The sequence below is a fragment of the Mastigoproctus giganteus genome, chromosome 3 (genome assembly GCF_048544385.1).
Source record: "Mastigoproctus giganteus isolate SK-2022 chromosome 3, ASM4854438v1, whole genome shotgun sequence".
Taxonomy (NCBI): domain Eukaryota; kingdom Metazoa; phylum Arthropoda; class Arachnida; order Uropygi; family Thelyphonidae; genus Mastigoproctus; species Mastigoproctus giganteus.
The window spans coordinates 94087345-94110191 of record NC_143577.1 but is presented as its reverse complement, the minus strand read 5'-3'; the positions used below and the strand labels follow the sequence as shown (position 1 = coordinate 94110191).

At 39.8% G+C, this 22847-nt stretch overlaps 1 protein-coding gene across 1 annotated transcript in view; it reads right to left on the bottom strand.

Annotated features, from left to right (window-relative positions):
- Positions 1-10816: 10816 nt before the first annotated feature.
- The window catches only part of LOC150088158 (acyl-CoA Delta-9 desaturase-like), a 66352-nt gene continuing 54321 nt past the window's right edge, over positions 10817-22847 (bottom strand). The window contains exon 4 of the mRNA XM_090369356.1: positions 10817-11412. Within this exon, the coding sequence (XP_090225482.1) occupies positions 10989-11412 (424 nt within the window). The 3' untranslated portion in view covers positions 10817-10988. The remainder of the gene's footprint in view (positions 11413-22847) is intronic.

The window sequence follows — 22847 nt, the reverse complement described above, 5'->3', positions numbered from 1 at the left end:
TTTTGTTTATGGATGATCGTATCAACAGTAGCCCTGGATTTCTTGTCAATATCCTGTGGACCGACGAGGAAACATTTACACGAGATGAGATATTCAACATGGTCTGTGGAAAATCCTCACACAATTCGGCGATCCCGTTTCTAAGTGGAGTTTAGCGTCAATATGTGAGCCGGCAATCTAGGATATAAGTTTATCCCTGACCGCCTAAACGCTGATCATTACAAGAAGTTTTTGTAGAGTATATTGCAAAACACTTCTGGAAGTGTATATGGTTTCAGCACAATGGAGCGCCTCCTCAATTTGGATGACAAATAAGAAAATTATTAAATGATAGTTACCCAGAATCACTGGATTGATCGCGGTAGTATAATATGTACATGGCAACTCGTTGCGAAGGAGGTACACAATATGCGATACAGATGAAATGAAGCCCTTTTTACACTACTATCGTAGTTGTTTCGTTTAAGAGTTATTTATGGTACATTTACACCGATAATATACAGATATTTTATACTCTTGAACATATGATGCCTTGCTGCATTTAGTTTGACTTAAAAAGTACAAGTAACATAATGATAACTTTTCATAAATTTACTATTATTCGCTTGAAGCCGAAATGACATCATAATTTGTGTAACGCTGTAACTCGAAACCTGTTGCTCCTACTTTAAGCTGCCTTTTCTTGCATTTCAATGAAAAACAAAATACAAATACTAATAACAAAAAAAGATCTAAATAATATTCTCTTTAATAAACTTATTTATTTATTTATTTTAGAACCAAATGCGGATGATCCACTCACTTATGGTCAAAATTGCTTCGAAGAGTCAAGAGACTGTTCTGCAGATGGAGAGAAAACCGAAGCGCAGTTTAGAAGAAAAAAAATATAGGGGGTAATTGTAGTAATTCTGTTTCATTCGGAATGTAAAAAATAACCGAATGTACTTTTTTTTGCAATAAATTTCTTTTCCACTCATAAGGTGTCTCTGCTATAGTTTTTGGATGACTACATATTATTGAATAGGCTTAGTTTCTTATTTAATCCATACTAAAGTTAAGTTAAATTGTATAAGTGTTTGCCCCTGCTTCGACAAGACGGGTGGTCCCTGACTGGGATCAATCGGCGGATGGTTATTACTGCTAGGATCCTTTGATCCTGGACGGGATCAAGGCTTATTGGAAACGTGGGTATGATGCTTCTGAGCGAACTTGACATCCCATTCGTGTATGCAGTATATGCTAGTTTAGGATTGGGCGTCCCCTCGTAGGGCTCCGTGGTGGGTGAGGTACTTAGGGCATCGGAAATTTTTATCTTACTCCTATGAGTAATTTAAATCCTTCTTCTGGGGCCCCTACCTAATCGATCATCAGATGATAATGACACGAATTCTGTTAAAAGAGCCAGAACTGAGGATGTAACACTACTTTTCCTCATTCTCCATTCCACCGGAGAGCAGTCAGTCGGGAAGATGTCACCCTTCTTCATCCAGGAAGGGTTGGTAGGATCACCAAAATCCGTAATACAGCTGGGTTCTGGCGATCTTTTAGTTGAAGCTGCAAGCGGAAAGAATTTTGAAAGTGACATCCATAGGGGGAATACCGATCAATGTAACACCCCACAAAACTCTGAACTCTCTTCGCGATGTGTCATTTCAGAGCGGGATCTTCTTCATGTCTCTGAGGAAGAGATCTGCTCTAAACTAAAAGACCAAGGAGTCACTGCTGTCAAGCGAATATCAATGCGAAAGGATGGGAATCTCGTCCCTACCCGAGTTCTCATTCAATACCCCACGGCCTCCAAGTTTCATCAAGGCAGGCTATCTAAACTGCCCAGTAAGGAATTACATCCCAAACTCACTGAGATGTTTTAGATGTCAAAAATATGGCCACTCACAAACAGCCTTATCGTGGTAATCCTGCCTGTGCTCGATGTGGTGCTAAAGACCACGAGAGCAAGGAATGTTCAGTTTCCAAACCAAACTGTGGAAATTGCCAAGGAGAGCATGCCGGAAGTGGAAGGACGAAAAATAAATTCAAAAAATAAAAACAGAACTGAACATATCCTATCAGGAAGCCAGAAAAAACGCATTCAACTAATAAATAGCGGGAAACCTTTATACGTCCAGAAGATTTCTGCGAAGTGCACCATCGGTACACAAACTGAGATGATTGTATCACCAAGAGAGTCATTTACTCCGATTGCACGCTATTTATTGCGTTCACAAAAGCCCACCCAAAAAACACAGTCAGCTGCCACTCCTAATGCTCTACCAAAACCAAGTGGTAAAGAAAAGGGACAAATATCGGAAGAGCCACCTGCAATACAAGAAACAATGGATGTCGGGGAAAAGGAGGTATGGGACGACCTATCCTGGAACTCTTTGCAACGGAAGAAGATATGGACATAGGTCAACGTCCTTTCTTCCCAAAGAAAAATAAAGCTAGGACTGAGAAAACTCAGCCCTTCGAAAGCCACCGGATGGACCCAACAAACGTTAGTAATGGGTGCATTAAAATTTCTACAATGGCACTTAGGATTTCATCGGAATAGTGATGACATCAAGGCTCTTCTGCTTAACAACATGTAGCCCAAATCACTTCTACTTTGAAATGAGCTCTAGACGATAGATCTGATATCGATGCAGTGTTCACGTTCCTAAAAGCGATAAAATTCTATGACACAATTTGATTCTAAATCCTATATAATGTATATATCTGACAATATGACATTTGTTACTTTCTACCACTGTTTGGGCATTATGGCCTTTAGTTGCTGTTGCGCTGTGACAAGCTCCAACAACAACATAGTCCGGCGAAACAGGCAAATCAATCCAGAATACACTTAATTTAAAACATAATACTAATGATGAGCATAATCTATTATATGCACATTTTATTATTATTAGCCATATGATAATGCAAGGAAGCCTGAGACTTTTGCTGCACCAGCCAAAAAAAAAAAAAAATTCTAATTTACCCTGAGAGAGAAGTAGAAGGGAATCACCAAGGAAGAGAAGAATGATGATACCCAGCTCAGGACCCTGGGTGTGCAAAGCCCATACTCACCAGATGTGAGCCCCCTGGGGTAGCATTAGTCGATTATGAAATATATAACAATCTGCAATTAAACATATATTACATAATTTGTATATAATCGATTATCTCTATTTTTTCCATCTGTACATACAGTAATACACACGGGTAGACTCGTAATAGTACAGTGAAAGTGTGTTTAGGGTCCAACGGCACCAGGGGTTTCCCCCATCTCCGCGTAGTTTACATTGTGGGTGAACCAGTTGACTGGAAAAGCCAGAGATTTAAAAGTGTGTGGTGTCGTGTACCGTTGTTCATCTGGTCATTTAGCCGCTGGACCCCTATTGAGGCCCAACGTTGCCCCACTTTCGCCCCGTGGAGGCAGACCAGGAACTCACTTGACTTAAGTTACTCTGGCAGGTCCTGCCGCTTAATTTCCTGAGATTTTGGCAGCTAGGACCTTAAAAAAAAAAAAAAAAAATTGAAGATATATAAGTGTGTATATATATATATACACATGCAGTTGTAATTTATTTTTGAATGTTTGCATACAGCGCATAGCGTCCATGCATTCAAACGGCAAGAGCAGGGCAATGGATATGATAGGCCGAGACTGGGCGAAAATTATTTTTGATTTGATTAATTTAGGATGTAGGGCGTTTACATCGTGTATAGATAGAGTGGGGGAGGAGAGGCAGAAGGCTGGGGGGTAAAGGTAGAAGTATGGGGGCGACAGAGTAGATGTCCCCAGGTGGTCAGTGAGGCATGTCCATGCCTCACCAGAAGGAAAAGGAGGGTCGGCGGAGAGAGGGGGGGGACAGGGTGTCTCCCCTCTTCCCGCCTGGGTTTGGGTTTAAAGTAATCGAGTCAGGTGCTCGATTTTGTTCGCCAAAATGGCTTGGTGGCAGTGAACTGCACGATCCAGGTCGGTGTGTTCCTTTGAAAAGTCCAGGGTTGTAGTCATTCTAATGGTTGTAAGCCGTGTCCTTTATTCTTGGTAGAATCCGTTTCCTTGTAGGGTCCACGATGCGGCAGTCATGACACTTTGTCGTTTTCAGTTCTCAGCTTGAATTAGTTTTATTGCTGTTGGTCACGGTTTGGTTGTTGTACAATGAGGGTACGTCTCCTCTTGTAGAGGTCTTCTGCGAATTTGGAGAATGCAATGTATTGCTCTTTACTGTCGAGTAGGTGCTTTTCTCTGTCTCTGGGCAAGAAAGTGATCCTGGAGATGAGCTGGCAGCGAAGGTCATCGTAGAGCCGGCAATCGTACATGAGATGCTGCCAGCTCTCAGACTCTCCACAGCAGCAGGCAGGGTCCTCTGTGATGCCCAGGGCTGTGAGTTTTGCCTTGAATGCTCCGTGTCCGGTAAGTAGAAAGGTTGTATAGAGGCCCGGTGAGAACCACAGCGGGGCCTTCGGATGCAATTTCTCCACGTTGGGGAGAAATTTCCTAGTGATCTCTCCCTTGGAAGAGTTGTCCCATCTAGATTGCCATATTTGCGTGAGGTGAGCAGTGAGCCTTTTCTTTTCGGTCGCTCGGTTAGCAGTGGGATCTGCATTGAAGCCCTGAAGGTGCAGGCGTTCCCCTTAGAAATTTCATAGAGGATACCGATTCTGGCCACTTCCAGGTCGAGTGGAAGGGTTCCAGCCAGCACCTGCAGCGCATGTGTGCTTACTGTGCTGCAGGCCCGTGTGATAGCTAATAGCATGGCTCTGTGAATGGAGTCGAGTAACCTGTGGTTTACTGCCATGGTGACTTTAGAGTACCATGCTCCCGATGCATAGGTTGCTATCGGTATAAAGGCTGCTTTGTATATGAGCTTGAGGGTTTTGCTGTTTAGCCCCCAGTCCCTTTTTGCGACCCTGGTGATGAGGGCCGTGTAGCCCCTAATTTTCTTCCTGGTGTAGTTGAGATGTGTTTTAAAGGAAAGAGTGGCGTCAAGTATTACACCCAGGTACTTGAGCTCTTTTGATAGTCTCAGTGTGGTGGTACCAATCTTGATCTGAGGGGGTCTCCTCGGATCAAGGAAGCCCCTTAGGAGGATAGAATTAGTTTTTTCTTTGGAGATCCTGAGATTGTGCTTTTCGGTCCATTTCAGAAGAATTTGTAGGGCATGGTTTGCCTTTGTTCAAGTTGTAGTCTGCTGTTTCCGGCGACCATAAGGATGAGGTCATCTGCGAAGGCTTGCGAGGATGCTTCACCAATGTCCGTATTAAGGAGTTCATCCATTGTGATGTTCCACAGTATTGGTCCCAGTACAGAGCCCTGTGGGCAGCCTCTGTGTATTTGTCTTGTAAGCGTTCTATATGGGGTGTTTATCGTGATACGTCTGTCAGACAGGTAGCTTTTTACATTGTATATATACCATTTTGTACAAAATGGTAGCAAAGTACATAAACGATATTATGTAAGTCTGTTTAAGCCAATGTTTCAAGACCGCTGTACATGACAGCTTTTGAAATTGTGAGTTGTGTGGCTAGTTTTGAACCCTTTTTGCAAAATTCTCGTTCGCATTAGTAGCACGTCCTACCAATTTTGATCTTTGTCTCTAGTGAATAGTTCCGTCTGCAAGGATTATCGAAGTAGGCTCAATGTAATGTGTTTTATACGAAGCGAGTGTTTTCGCTTTTTAAATTTATTGGATTGCAGAAAGATACAGGAAAAAATAGACCAGAAGGAATGAGCAATTATTTAAGCGGCGAGATCAACACAATTGGCAAAAATTCGGAGCACGACACTCAGAAGATGTTTCATCCTATTTTCTTTTATTGACGGATACGAACTACAATCAAATCACTGAGTACCAATCAAGAGAGCTTTGACGTCAAAGTACTTTTGATTGGCACTTTCGTTGTGTAAATTATCTTGCCGCCTTCGTTGATCATTCAAGATGCGTTCACAAATGAATCAAGTGTCTATTGTTTTTACCACGTCCGTCCACCGGTATGTAACAGCTCTGATCCCGGTGGACGGATTTTCATGAAATTTTCTATTTGGACGTTTTAGAAAGACGTTTTTTGAACGATTAAACATTTCGTTAATATCAAACCGACATCAATTGGACATTTATTAATGTAGTGTTTGTGTACCCTTGGGAACCTAGAGAACAGGTTTTTAGTGGCCCAATATAAATTATATATATGCACAAAAAATGAAAAAATAATTGAAGGGAAATTGAATAATAAAAGTAAAGAAAGACAAGCATCCAACTGCATATTCTGTGGAACATAGTCTGATTACGAATGCAAATTAAATCAATAGGTTAAGAGACCAGGTAAGCCCTGCGAGATGTGAATATGAATAAACCAGTGCATATAGTGGTCCAGTAGAAATAAAGAATAATTGAGGCGGGGGAGGGGGAGCTGAATTAATAATAAGGGTTTTGAAGAGGGAATAAGTAATTGTTTCAAAATATATTAAATAAAAAGCCAGTACGGCAAACTTACGTGTAAATTATGAATAAATTTAGACTGGCGTTCCTTGATATTGTCGAATATCATTCAATGGTACTGAAAAGCAATGGCATCAATATGAACTGTCCCGAATGTCAAGCTTTATAGTGATTAAGCGATTCTCCGAGTGGTTTCTCAAAGATAGTTTGTTTAGTTGTAAAAGTTTTCTTACGTTCCCATTAATTAATAGTAAACTTAATCTTACTAATTGAAGCTTCAGATAGGAAAACTACCTTTATTTTCCCCTTCAAACTAACATACTGACTTTTACACCGTTTGGGCACTCCAGTGGCACTGCTCCTGCCTCTCCGTGGCGGGGAGGCCGGTAACCTGGGAGAAGAAACCAACTCTCCCAGGGCTGAAAGGAGCAAAGATGGATAACATGTTTCCACCTTCAGAGCCATTGAGCTCAAGACTAGATACAAATGACAACGGAAATTACTTTTCTCAACCCAAGAGATTGAAAATAACCCCTCGAGAGGAGATATCCGCATTCTGCACTCTCTATCAGACCAGCCTCTGAGTAAGTTATCACCATTTCTTGTTCAGAAATGCATTGAGTCTCTGCAGGTTCACCGAAAACAGTAAGGCGACTCCAGTGTGTGAATATTCTGGTAGAGACCACGAAATCCCAACATTCTGCAGAGTTATTAAAGCTGACTACTTTTGGCCGAAAACCAATAAAAATTACTCCCCACGTCACCCTGAACTACTCGAAGTTATCGCAGAATGGGATTTATTAACTGTATCAGAGGAGGAAATTGTCAAATTACTACGCGAGCAAAGGGTCATCCAGACAAGGAGAATCATGACTCTAAAAGGTGGTAATCTTCCGACAAGGAGCATAATTCTTACCTTTAGCTCTCCTATCGACATCGGTCAAAGCAGGTTATCACCACTGCCGTGCTCGACTTTACAAACAGCCGACGTCGATGTTTTCAAGCCCGTTGATAAAAATGATGAATAGTTGAGAACCCAGCCAGGAATTTTGGGGAACAGTGGACTTAGAAATAAACCCAAATTAGCTGGATCCATGAGAGAAAACAGTATGCTTTCTGTTGTTAATGTACATCTTACGTATCTTACTTTTAAAATATGGTGGGTTAATACTTTCGATTTTTACGTGTGCCTTCATATAAAATTCGAAAACTGATTCAATTAAGTCGGTATTTCATATCCCTTCCAATTCCTTTACAGCAAGACGTGATGGAATACTATTTTCTCCGTATGCCTTTGTATAAATGTCGGGGACTGTGATTCCCTTACATAAGAAATAGTATGATGAAAAAAAAAAAATGATTTCGAACTTTTAGGTATCTATACAATGCTTGGAATCTACATTTCGCTGGAAGCAACTCCACTGCATTATCTGTAAACTGTACAATTTTCTTAATGGCTCCCCCTCCATACACCAACCAAACATGAAGAGTGTAATTTATCTCTTTGGTTATGACCCCCCCCCCAAAAAAAAAAAAAAACTACATAACTTAGTCCACTTTTGTTATCCAATTATCACGATTTGTGTTTTTCAAATAAGTCAATCCACAACTCGGTAAAATTTACTGCATAAAATATCGCAATAAATAAAATAAAATAACGATAAACTTTTAATGTGTCGAATGATGAGCGCGGATAAGCTATTGGAGCGAAAATTTAAAAATGCAAAATCGAATTTAAACTAAAACGATCCGCACTGTCAAAGTGGGTGGTGGTTTGTGAGTTTCGGACAGAACGGAAAGAAGAACATTGACCAGACACTTGTTTTAAGAAAGAGGGCGGCGAGGTGGCGAGAGAACAGAGACCGCGAAGGACAGCGTGGGAACTTTAATGATAGAGCCTGCCCGATCTTGTGAAGAGGCGGAAAGAAAAGCGTATCGTTTGAAGGGCGGAATGAAAACGGGCAGATGTGAAGGGTGGAAGAAAGAGATAAGAAAACGTGGTCAGCAGTATGTGTGTGTGTGTGTGTTGAGCAGAGACATGCAAGTTTGGGGGTTGAATTACGAACTGAGAATTACTTTAGAGCACTTAGTTTCTTGGCCTCCCTTTCTTCACCATACTTTCGTATACCATTCCTTCTTAGCTGGGTTTAATGAAAGGAAATTTAGAACTTAATGGTCCGGAGCTTCATTAAATTCTCCAGGAGAGAGAGAGAGACACACAGAGATAAGTTGAAGTGCTCCTATCCAGAACCACATATTTGAATTAAACCGACCGCCCTCTAATTTAACACCGGCTTGAAACAGTGGTGTCTTTAGAGTGGTGTGTTTAATTCTTTTATTAAATTTCCACATTCGTTCAGGTGAACAGTTTCAAAATATCGTTATCAAAATACAAAAATGAAAGCAAAAGTTTTAGAAATAAACTGACGATTAAATCGAATCAGTATTGGATAAGGATGTACTTATATATTACGTTAACGTACGAGTATGTCTAAATTTTTTACTCAAATCAGAAATACGTCTCAGGTTTGAAGAAAGAGGCTCAAAAATCTCTAAAATATTGACATTATCTTTATAGGGTACTTGCTTACCGCCTGTTCTTGATTACGCAGTTTCCTTCGGAGGTATCCACTTCGTCGTGACTCACTATAAATGCTTAATTATGCTTTAGAGCTCATGGAATCAAAGAAAAAAAAGTAAAGATTCATTAGGTCCAGAAACCGCTGCAGGTTTCTGAAGCTAAAGCAACATGAATCCTGAATGCGGTCTCTAAATTATGTTTTAAAATCGGTTAATGTTGAAGGGAGAATAACCACCGTTTATCGGTCGGATATTCCATGACCTTCGTCTGAAAGAAGCTAACTTGGCATGGAATGAAAACGCTAGAAAAAATTCTTTGACTTATGGATGGTTTAAGGATCCGAACTTTTTCCCATTCCATTTAGTAAGATGAGTCGTTCCAGGCGTGAGTTGCAGAGAAAATTAGAATCGATAATGTTATTATGAACCCTACATATCACTTTTATTACCAACACTTCTGCACTTAGTGGAGAGAAATTGTATAGGCGGTTGAGGGTCATTCTCTTACTGCCGTCTTCTCTTTCATTCTGCATATATTTCACTTACATAATTTTTAGACAGTTTATTTATGAGATGAGGTGGAATTGTATCACGAATGCGTTGCGGAATAGTCAGCTAATGATCTTGACCCGCTTATAAATTCTCTCACTACTGTAGTTTATAATGGTAGGTGAATCACTGTTAGCTTGATATTTTCTGTATTTTATACCTTTTCTGCAGTTGTATAGGCTAGGATGAGGACCCTTGACAACGTGAACTGGAGAATTTTTAAATTTTGACTTAGGAGTTTCCCCTTTATTTGTAGTATTCAGAAACAGAGAGAGACAATGAAATTGCAGAGTAACATCAGAAAGTTTCAAACTGGAATTATATGAAATTTTTTAATGGGTTCATATGGGACACAGACTTCTTCAATTAGGTTCTCAATCAGCATATCACATGCATATCATGTTTGCATATTGCATTCATAAAGCGTTTTTCACGGGCTGAAAAATTGGATTTTATGAAGGGGGGTTAGTAAATAACTCAAAGGGAAAGATTGTGCTCGCGCTGCACGAGATAGGCTGATTGCGTCCCCAGTTGTAGATGTTTCTAAAAATTCTTCCAGTCTCCCACGGGATTTGAACTCAAACCCCTCTAAATGAGTGATAAAGCATGGGGATTATGCATGCTTCACGCTTCCTTCCGAAGCATGCATACCCCTCATATATAACAACAACTTGCTAAACTCATAGTTGGAGGGTCCCTTTCTAGATCTTGCAAAGACATATAATTATTATTAGTTTAGCAAGTAATTGTGAAAGATATGGTGTAATGTAGCCTTAAACAACTAAAAAAAAAATGAAATAAACATTAAATATTTTTTTTCACGTAGAGTTTTCTCCCTTCATTTTATTTTTAGGTTTGTATGTCCCTCGTAATTTCATTTACTGTATGTATTAAAGCACTGTTTATTTATGTGTCTGTACGTTTTGTAACAAAGTATGGAAATAATATGCTTGTAAATAAACCTGAAGCATTTTTTCGTTATTTGTGGTATTTTGTTGTACAAAGCGAAAGAAAACAGCCACAGAGTCCATCAAGCGAGTCACCTCTCACAGTTCATTCTATAATCACCTTTTCAAGCTATGCCAGTTAATTACTGTTGTTCTTTATTTGTTTTTCTTTTATTCGTTTCAAATGTAATTTCACATCTAATTTTATATATTATGGTATTGTTCTTATTGTATATAGTATTAGCTTTTATTCAATTTATTTTAAAATAATGCCCGCAGAGAAGTGCCTTCCTCCACAATAATAATTATAACCTGCGAGATTATTCGAAGATCATATTTCATTCTTTTCAGTTACTGATGTGTCGGAACTTCAACTCCTCAACCTAATTATAAACGATACGAATTTGAACCCACGTCCAATTTGAAATTAAGCAACCACATTCTGAATATGAAATGAAAATGCTTTCAAACACTTGAAAATTCAGAGTTAGAGTACTTTATCCCCCGCTTGCTCCTTTCGTTTCTTAATAACCTCTTTGGAAACACTCTTCCTGTCATATGCCAAACCAAACCAAGCCATGAGGTTAATAAAAGCTGTTGCTATATTGAGTTTCATTCCAAATTCACTAGCAGAATAATCGTAAGGGAACGTGTGATGATAGTTATGGAACCCTTCACCGTGCAATATCATTATTGAAATTAAACTCTCTCTCGGATAGATGCGACTGTCGTAAGGTCTGTTACCCCACTTATGAGCTGCACTGTTCACCAGCCAGGAACCGTGGGACATCATTAAACAGCGTAGAACTGCAGCAACGAAGAAAGCATTGGAGTATGTTTCATTCCAGCACCACACAGGAATCAACGTAGGTATCAAAAAGGCACAGATTATGGCTAATGGAACGTAGTACCTAATAAAATATAAAGAATAATTAACAAAAAATAAGGTAACAAAATATTTTATGTAATGCTATTAACTTGCAAAATTCAAGCACTAAAAAACATCATGAACATCACCCACCCAGTCGTGAAAGGAATAGTCAGATCTTTACATACCTTATCAGAACTTGGGAAAAACATACACTTCTGCTAGGTCCCAGGACATATGGCAATTCCTGGAAATGAACTAGCGGATAATGCTGCCAAATTAGCTCACCTACCACCCGAGAACAAGTGGAAAGTGCCTCATGAAGACTATCGACCAATAATCCAGGAAAAATGCATGCGCCAATGGCAGTTATCATGGGAAATCAACCTAACAATAAGCTTCGAAGTATCAAACCAAACCTTGAGCGATGGCCTTCCAGCTTCAGTTCAATCCTACATCAGGAGGTAATATTGGTTCGTCTGCGAATAGGTCACACAAATATCACTCATGGCTATCTTTTAAGAGGAGAGATTTCCCCCCCCCCTCAGTGTCATCACTGCAATACAATGCTTTCACATTGCTTTCACATCACTGTAATACAATGCTTTCACATTCTTGTTGAATTCACAAAATATACAAGAGAACGCCAGAACCTTTGCACTCCAGCCACAACAGAAGAATGGAACATCTATAGAGGAAGATCCTCTTTTAGAAATCCATGCCGAAGAGGAAGACATGGACACTGGTCGGCCAGTCTTCCAAAAAAAAGACAAACACAAATTGGAACGCCATAAACCAGTCACTTTCAAAAAGCAGTCAGAATCAGCTCCATCAACTAAACACAAATAATGCCTTGTATTTTACAATGGAACTGCAGAGGCTTTCGTTGCAATACAGTCGATATCCAAGATCTAATAAATAGATTTTCTCCAGTTGCCCTTTGTCTTCAGGAAACTTACTTAACTTTGCAAATTTCTCCTTCGATAAAGAACTATTGCCTTTATCGAAGGGATCGTAACACAGCAAATGCTGCCCATGGTGGTGTAGCAATCCTGATAAATTCAAAGACCCCATCTAAACATATTCCACTTCAAACTGAAATAGAAGCCGTTGCTGTGCGTATAACGCTCCATATTGAAATAACATTAGTATCAATCTACTTACAGCCAAACCGTACCTATTGTTTAAAAGATCTTGAAGATCTCCTTATACAGATACCTCCACCTCTCTGTATGTTAGGGGACTTCAACGGGCACCACCCCTTATGGGGCGATCCTAAATTAGATAGACGAGGTCAACTCGTTGAGAGCCTAATAGAGGCAGTAAACCTCACTATACTCAATACTGGCACACACACTCACGTTCAGCTCCCAAATGGACATACCTCAGCCATAGATCTCTCCATTTGTTCTCCATTACTGGTCCCGACCATAGAGTGGTATGTTTTAAATGATCCAATGGGTAGCGATCACTTCCCAATCGTATGTAACCTATTAATAGCACAGGCCCCTCCAGCTCAACCCTTCAGAAAATGGAAATTTGTCCGAGCAAACTGGGCAAAATTCCGGTCATCAATATCTCTTGATGAGCAAAAAATCCGTCTCAAGCCTATCGATGATGTGACAGAATACATCACGTCACATCTCCTAAATGTAGCTAAAGACACAATACCACTGTCAAATCCCTCGGTTCGTAAGCATTATAATTATTGGTGGAATGAGCAATGCACAAAAGCCAAAAAAGCAAAAAATAAAGCCTGGAATTTGTTTCGGAAATATCCAACAACACCCAATCTAATTAATTATAAGAAGTTAAAGGCAAAAGCACGCTTCATACAAAGGCAAGCCAAGAAAGAATCCTGGATCCGTTTTGCATCAAGCATTAACAAAAACACTGACACAAAAATAATATGGAAAAAAATTAGACAACTTTCTGGTAAGTTTCCTACCGTACCTTCACCAATTCTGTCCTATAATGGGCAAGATCTATCTAGTCCTTTAGATATCGCAAATGCTTTGGGCAACACATTTGCTGAAATCTCAGCGGAAGCAGCTTACACTCCACTTTTCCAGAGAATTAAAAACACTGCAGAACAGCACTCTATTAACTTCCAAACTGCTCTTCTTCTGCCGTATAACAAACCTCTACAATATTCCGAACTCTTACATGCTATCGGAACAGCTCACAATGGTGCTGCCGGACCAGACGGAATCTATTACGCCATGCTACAACATCTTGATGACAGAGCATTGCATCTCCTTCTGCTCTTTTACAATCGTATTTTTCTAGAAAATGTCTATCCAACTTCTTGGCATCATTCTACTGTTTTGGCATTCTTAAAACCTGGAAAAGATCCAACCAATCCCCATAGCTATAGACCAATATCCCTCTCAAGCTGCCTCAGCAAAATTCTAGAAAAAATTGTCCACTGTAGACTCGTCTGGATCATTGAGTCAGAACAGTTAATGAGCAATAGTCAGTATGGCTTTCGTCAAAACAGGTCATGCTTGGACCTTATGGTGAAAGCTGAATTTGCCATTCGTAATGCCTTTATTAAGCATGAACATCTAGTAATGGTTTCCATAGATATAGAGAAGGCTTTTGATACCACCTGGCGGCATGGCATACTAAGAGATCTTTACTCTCTTGGTCTGCGGGGCAACCTTCCTATATTTATAAAGCATTTTCTACACACTAGATCGTTTCAAGTACGATACCAACATGCCCTCTCTGCAACTTTCATTCAGGAAGAAGGTGTTCCACAGGGATCAGTACTGAGTGCCACTCTTTTTGCTCTAAGAACAGATTCTATCACTAAACAACTTCCAAATACTGTAGAAACTTACCTTTATGCAGATGACCTTTCCATCTCCTGTCATTCCCAAAATATGAGAACTATTGAACGACAGCTTCAGATATCATTAAATAAAATACAGCAATGGGCCAGTCTTAACGGCTATAGGCTTTCGCAGCAGAAAACAGTTGCTATCCATTTTTGTAGACAACGCAAACTTCATCTGGATCCTGAACTTTACATCTCTAATATCTCCATCCCAGTCACTAGTAATATTAGATTTCTAGGTTTAATCATGGACAACAAGCTAAATTTCTTAGAGCACATTAAAAAAGTACGTACTGCCTGCTTAAAAAAGATAAACCTACTAAGAGCTTTATCTGCACAAACGTGGGGTGCAGATCGTACCTCCCTTCTTCGATTATACAGGGCATTAATCAGATCTCGCCTTGATTATGGAGCTCCCATTTATGACTCTGCCAGAAAGAGCGCATTACGCTGGCTTGATCCAGTACAACACAGTGCACTGAGGATTGCACTTGGCGCATTCAGAACATCGCCAGCACATAGCCTTTACATTGATGCTCACGAGCCGCCACTATCTTTACGTAGGAAATTGCTTTTGCTGAAGTATTCTGTCAAGATACAAAGTTGTGCCTCACATCCCATTCAGCCATATCTTTTCAATCCGCCATTTGAAAATCTGTACAGAAATAAACCTAGCATAGTAAAACCAGCTGGTCATCGCCTCCTTGAACTATTGCAGGTTTGGAATGTATCCATCCATTCCGTAAAACAAGTCGCCACTTGTACTCAACCACCATGGGTTCCACCTCCTATACCGACCTGTGACACTTACCTCTGTCAGTGGGGAAAGAATATCTTGCAATCATCAAATATCAGACAAGTTCATGCTGTTCACACTCAAAAATATATTGATTTTTTACCAATATACACAGATGGCTCTAAATCCAATTCAAAAGTTGGAGCAGCTGCAGTGTTTCCGAATACAATTGTATCAGCAGCCCTTCCTCCTGAATTCAGTATCTTTTCAGCTGAATTATTCGCAATTAAACTAGCTTTAAAAAATCTCTCTCCTGACCGCTTTTTAAAATCAGTAATTTACACTGATTCCCTCAGCTCAATCAAGGCTTTGTGTAATTCCTCAGACAAGTTTCACCCTGTTATAAATGAAATTAGAAAATTATTGCTAAAGATTATAGAACGCCACCAACTGGTCACCTTCTGCTGGATACCAGCACATTCTGATATTTTAGGCAATGAACTGGCTGATAAAGCTGCAAAAAACCCAACCAGCTTAGATTTAACCAATATCCCTGTTCCAGCCTCAGACTACGCACTAATGATTCATGCTGCATGCCTATCAGAATGGACAGCACTATGGCATTCCCAAACGAATAATAAACTCTTACAGATTAAACAAGTTCCGAAAATCTGGCTCTCCAGTGTCCGGACATCAAGGCGGGAAGAAGTAATTCTTTCAAGAGCTAGAATAGGTCATACTTACCTGACCCATCTTCATTTACTCACAGGAGATGATCCACCACAGTGTCCACATTGTTCTCTAAATTTGACAGTGAAACACATTCTCATTGAATGTCCATACTATAAACAAAACAGAAATACCACCCTGCTATCTTTGGTTAACCCTCGAAAACCAATAACTCTAGAGAATATCATTGGTGACAATGCAAATATTCCGGAATTTTTTAACTTTCTGAAACAAATTGGAGTTTTCAGTCATTTCTGATTTCTGCCTTTTCTGATGTGACAAGAATTTCTCATATATTAATACAATAAAGGAATAGGCGCATTATAGCCAAAGCAGCTTATGCGCCATAAAACCCCCACAACAACAACAACAACAACAGAAGATCCTCCTACACTTTCTTCATCTTTAAATAATGAAACAAATGTCTCAAGCATTTATAACTTTCTCAAGATGATTAAAGTATATCACCTCCTTTAGTTAGTTTAAAAATTACTTTCTGGTACCTCTTTTTCCCATTATCTCTATTTGAGAAGAAATGGCATGCATACTTACCATATGTGTGGCGCACTAGGGCCATAGTTGCCGATGCGCCTAATAAATCCCCAAACAAACAATAACTTGCAAATAGATAATTTGTAAGAGGATAACATTAGCTTCCATATATAGGACGAGTCAGAATTATATACACGCACTTTAATAATCCATATTTTGTGAATATGATAATAAATTTAAATATATTTTTTATTATTTAACAGTAGAATTAACGTGTTTGGCTTTTATTTAAAAAAAAAAAAAACACCTCAGATAAGATGTTTCTCCTTCGGCACGCATGCATAAACGGCATTTATTTGTAATATGCCTGTGCATAACGATGCACAAATCACTTGAAAATCTACGTGTTTCCACATGTATCGCCATCCACAGATCCTCCACTGTGTTTAGTTTTGAGAGTACACCTTACCTTTCAGGTGTCTCCATGCTAAAAAGTTTAAGGGATATTTTTGCATGGATCACTGTACGTTGCTACACTTATACAGATCGCCAAGATCTCGAATTGATTATGCTTCCCCATTATATGATGCGGGCCATCAAAGGGCACTGAGATGGCTTGATACCATCCATTATGGTGCTTTTCGTATATCTCTAGGTGTCTTCAGTACATTATCGATCCAATGCCTATTTGTAGAAGCTAATGAACATCCAGTTCATCTTCCCAGAAATGTACTTATTAAAATATGCCACCAAAATTAAGTGTTAATAATCATCTGATAGGTTAAATATTCTACAATTTTAAATATGAAAAACTGTATAGAAATAAGTGAACAAAAAGCAAACCAGCAGGTATACGTCTCCCAAACCTGTTATATTGCTGGCAGCTTAATATTGACTAGACAGGTTACAACCTGATTCTTATAGATTCATTCTGGTTCAATAGTACGTTGATATATGATCAACGCTTCTGAGTTTAGGGAAAAATAAACTTCCAAAACGAACCCTTAAGCAGCTGCATTCTACTAATGTAGCTGAATATTCACTCAGCACAGAGGCCCCGGGTGCAAAGCGATTGACTGAGCGATTTCTCTTTGTGCTTTCACTGCGACTTTTTCATTGGTGAATTCTGCGTTCTCTTTTACGTTCCTCTCGTTGAGAAATCCTTTTATTTAGTAGCTCTTTTATCAAAAGTACTGGTAGAGAGCAAGGAAGGAAAGTAACCTTTCTTTATTTTTCATATTTAATAGACTAACTCCTACTAATTTCGCTTGGTCACTCCAGGCACTGCTCCTGCCTCCCCGTGGCGGGGCCGGTAACCTTGGCAGAAAAGTTCATCTGCCAGGGGCTAAAAGGAGCCAAAATGGAACAAAATATGTTTCCTTCTTTACAACCGACAAGCAGTCGGCTAGACACAGAACAGGAACATGACTCTTCACATGCAAAGAGGTTAAAAACCATTTCCTCTGTGACCGAGTTTCCTGCATTTTTAATAATGCATTCATTATCAGAACAGCCTCTTAGTAAGCTATCCCCCTTTCTTATCCAAAAACACTTGGAAAGTATTGCAGGGTCTCCCAAGATGGTTAAGAGATTGCAATCGGGGGACTTACTAGTAGAAACTGTCAACTGCAGGCATTCTGAAAAACTCCTGAAAGTGACAAACTTTGCAAAAATTCCAGTAAAGGTAACTGCCCATGCAACCCTAAATACATCTAAGGGTGTTATATCTAGTTGGGACCTTTTGAATGTGACAGAAGAAGAAATTAAAGAAGAGCTAAATGAACAAAATGTAATTGCTGTCAAAAGAATCATGACTAAAAGGGACAATATACTCACACCCACCAGAAGTATCATTCTCACCTTTAACAGTCCAAATCTACCCTCAACAGTAAAAGCAGGATATCTACTCTGTCGCATTCGTCCTTATATTCCTAATCCGCTGAGATGCTACAAATGCCAAAAGTATGGCCATTCTCAGACGGCATGCAGAGGGAACCCAGCTTGTCCCAACTGTGGATCTTCTGATCACAGTCAAAACGACTGTTCGGCAAAAGAAATGACTTGTCTTAATTGCAAGGGTAACCATCCTGCTTACTCTAAAACATGTGAGAAGTGGAAAATGGAGAAAAAAATTGTAAAATATAAAGTCGAAAACAAAGTTACTTACCAGGAAGCAAGAAAATTAATTGCACCCAGTATATCTAACCGTAGCTATGCCAGTGTTGCAAAAAAATATCAAACAATAGCCACGCAAACTGATGTTACTGTTCCATCCAACATATCAATCTCCGACTGGGCACGAGCTGTTCTTTCTCAGCAACAGTCCAATATCCAGAAACACTCAGATCAAGCAAGTAATACGCCTCTTACGATTCCAGCAAAATCTCCTCATTTGCCAATGATTGCTACCACACCAAATAATCCCAGTTCAACTTCAAAACAGAGTATTCAGGAAACATCAATGGATCAAGAGTACCCATCTAAACAGGAAGATCCGATTCTTGAAATATTTGCAGAAGAAGAAGAAGAAGATATGGACACAGGTCGCCCCACCTTTCCAAAAAGAAATAAACCAAAGCCAGAACGCCACAAGACAGCCACGTCAGGTACAGCCTCTTCTAAACTCAAATAATGCCTTATATTTTACAGTGGAATTGTAGAGGCTTTAGATGCAACATTGATGACATTCAGTACTTAATTAGACGCTACTCTCCAGTGGGTTTCTGTCTGCAGGAAACCTATTTAACTGCTAAAATCTCTGTTTCTATAAAAAACTACTCAGTCTACCGAAGAGATCGGAATACATCTGACTCTGCTCGTGGTGGTGTAGCTATTTTGATTAACTCAAAGATCCCTGCTAGTCAAATCATTCTTCAAACCAAAATTGAAGCCGTTGCTGTGCGTCTGATTGCTGAGATTGCATTTACGCTAGTCTCAGTCTATCTCCCACCAAACAATACCTACTCTTTCAAAGATATTGAAGAACTTTTAGTACAGCTACCCTCACCAGTCTGCTTGCTAGGGGATTTTAATGGCCACCACCCTTTATGGGGATCCTCTAAATTAGATAGACAGGGCCGACTGATTGAAACTCTACTAGATAAACAAAACCTTACCATTCTTAATACTGGTACACACACCCATATACAGTTACCTACTGGACAGACCTCTGCAATTGACCTCTCGATTTGTTCTCCGATACTGTTTCCAGTCATTCAGTGGTCCGCTATGGATGATTCACTGGGAAGTGACCATTTTCCAATTGTCTGTAACCTGCTCACTACACAACTCCCATTAGACCAACCCTGCAGAAAATGGAAATTTTCTAAAGCCAAATGGGCCAAATTTCAATCAGCAATCATTCTGGACAAAGAAACTATTCAGCTACAACCTATAGATAAAGTAACCGATTATATCACATCCAGTCTTTTAGTTGCAGCAAAATACTCAATTCCATTATCAAACCCCCCAACCCGACGGCACTTCAACTACTGGTGGGCCCCGGGTGCCAAGCGTTATTGTGATCAAGCGATTCTCTGAGCTATTTACAAAGCGTTTTCTCACTGCGACAGTTCTTGTTAATTTGGAAAGTTTTTCTTACGTTTAAAGTTATTTATTGTTAACTTACTCTTACGAACTGTAAGTAAGTTACAGAAAGGAAAACCACCTTTCTTTTTTCTTTCCTTAAAACTAACAAACTAACTTACACCGCTTGGTCACTCTAGCGGCACTGCTCCTGCCTCCCCGTGGCGGGGCCGGTAATCTTGGCAGAAAAGGCTCTCTGCCAAGGGCTAAAAGGAGCAAACATGGATCACGAAGTCCGTAATCCATCTGTTGAGCCTCATGCCTCAACTTATTCAAGGACAGATCAAACTGACTTTGACAGTTCCCATCCCAAGAGACAAAGAACAGAAGGATCCAAAAAGGAAACACCACTGTTTCTTATTATACATTCTCAAACAAGTCAACAAGTAGGTGCACTTTCTCCATTTCTTATCCAGAAATGTCTCGAGAATGCTGCTGGACCGCCTAAAATGGTGAAAAGACTCTGCTCTGGAGATCTACTCATAGAGACAATGAATAGCAGGCACTCTGAAGCCCTGCAAAGAATTTCAAAATTCGCGAATATTCCTGTCACAGTTACTCCACATTCCACCTTAAATTCATCCAAAGGGGTGCTGTCTGAATGGGACTTAATAAATGTTACCGAAGAGGAATTAGTCCAAGAGCTACAAGATCAAAAAGTTGTACAGGCAAAGCGAATTAAAATCAAGAAAGACGGTGAATTAGTTCCCACTCGCAGTGTTATACTGACCTTTTCTACGCCAATTCTTCCAGCTACAGTTAAGGCTGGATATCTGAACTGCCATATTCGACCTTATATCCCCAACCCTCTCAGGTGCTTCAAGTGCCAAAAATTTGGCCATGCTCAAACAGTGTGTAGAGGGGTTTCAGTGTGCCCCAACTGTGGATCTAAGGAACACACACAAACAGACTGCCAGCAGAAACATCAGTATGTCCAAACTGTAAAGGTAACCATCCAGCTTACTCGAAAATCTGTGAAACCTGGAAAACTGGAAAGAAGATTCAAAAGTACAAAATAGAAAACAAAGTGACTTACCAAGAAGCAAGGAAACAAGTTTTACTCTCAGTACCGAAACTCACATATGCAGCCGCAACACAAAAACACAAATCGGAAGGAAGTCAAACTGAAGTGTCCATACCACCAGCTACATCCATTTCCGATTGGGCACGAGCTGTCCTAGCGAGTCCGCTGGAGTCCCCTAAAGAACATGTAAAAGACCAAGCAAATAATACCCCAGTCACCGTACCACCAACTATTACTCCATCACCCTCAGATAATGAGAGTAGGAGAAATATTAAACCTCAAAAGATTCTAACCGCAGATATGGAAATCGATGACAAAACTAATAACGATGAAACATTTTTAGAACTACATGCTGAAGAAGACATGGATACTGCACGACCCACTTTCCCGAGAAAAGATAAAATAAAATTGGAACGCCATAAACAGATTGGATCTAAAAAACAGTCAGAAACACCTACTTCAAAAACTAAATAATGGACCAGTTGATTCAATGGAATTGTAGAGGCCTCCGTACCAACATAGATGATATTCACGACATGATAAATCAGCATCATCCAGTAGGCATCTGTCTACAAGAAACGAATCTTTCTCCGCAAGTAACACTGTCAATTAAAAACTATACAATATTCAGGCATGACAGGATCTCTCCACATGGTGGTGTAGCTATACTGATTGATAGTAAAATCCCTTCCAGACGTATACCCCTACAAACCACTTTAGAAGTTGTTGCAGTACGCCTTGCTCTTGGTAAAACGCTTACACTTGTATCAATATATATCTCACCAAATCAGAACTGCTCGATAACTGAACTAAATGACCTTATCCTACAACTACCCTCTCCGTTCTGCTTGTTGGGCGATTTTAATGCGCATCACCAGTTATGGGGATCCTTACAGACAGACAATCGGGGACGCACGATAGAGGCTTTTCTTGTAAAGAATAATCTCACTCTGCTTAACACAGGCTCCCACACCTATGTCCATTTTCCAACAGGCTCAACCTCTGCTATAGACCTGTCGATATGCTCACCCACATTATTTCCTGACATCGATTGGAGAGTCTCAGAGAACCCATTAAATAGTGATCATTTTCCTATAATCTGTAAGCTCTGCACAAGGACAAACTTACCAGTAAGCAGTCAATCTAAATGGAAATTCTCAAAAGCTGACTGGAATAAATATGCATCTAGTATTACACTAGAGGATGATATTATCCAACATCACTCCATTGATAACGCCGTTAAACATATCACAGAACAAATCTTGACAGCTGCTGCTACTACCATTCCTCGAACTTCAAATAAAGGATCCAAACACAAAAACTATTGGTGGAATTCAGCATGTAACACTGCTAAGAGAGAGAAGAACAAGGCGTGGAATCAGTTTCGAAAGAATCCAACCGCTGCTAATCTCATTACATACAAGAAACTAAAAGCCCATGCCCGCTACACCCGGCGAAAAGCTAAAAAGGAATCTTGGATTCGTTTTGCTTCATCTGTCACTAAAGACACAAGTGCAGGACTTATCTGGCGAAAAATAAGATGCCTCACTGGTAAGTTTCCATCTATTCCTTCCCCAATCATTGTCCATAAAGGACAGGAGATCACCCTTCCAGAGGATATTGCAAACATCCTCGCGGAATCTTTTGCTCGCCATTCTGCCTCAACCGCATATGATCAAACTTTCCTAAAAGCCAAAACAGTAACTGAAAAATATAAAATAAATTTCGGAACGAAGTCAGCCCTCTCTTACAATAAACCACTAACCATGTATGAATTAGAAGAATCCTTAAAAAATTCAGCCAATAGTGCACCTGGTCCAGACGGCATATATTACCTAATGTTAAAGAATCTAAATGAGGGCACACGCTACTCCATCCTAAAACTTTTCAATCGAATATTTGTTGCAAATTACTTTCCTATTTCCTGGAGACATTCTGTTGTTCTACCCATTCCAAAACCAGGAAAAGACCAATCAGACCCGCATAATTATAGACCAATCTCACTTACTAGCTGTCTGGGTAAAACTCTGGAAAAAATGGTACACAGTCGCCTCACCTGGTATCTTGATA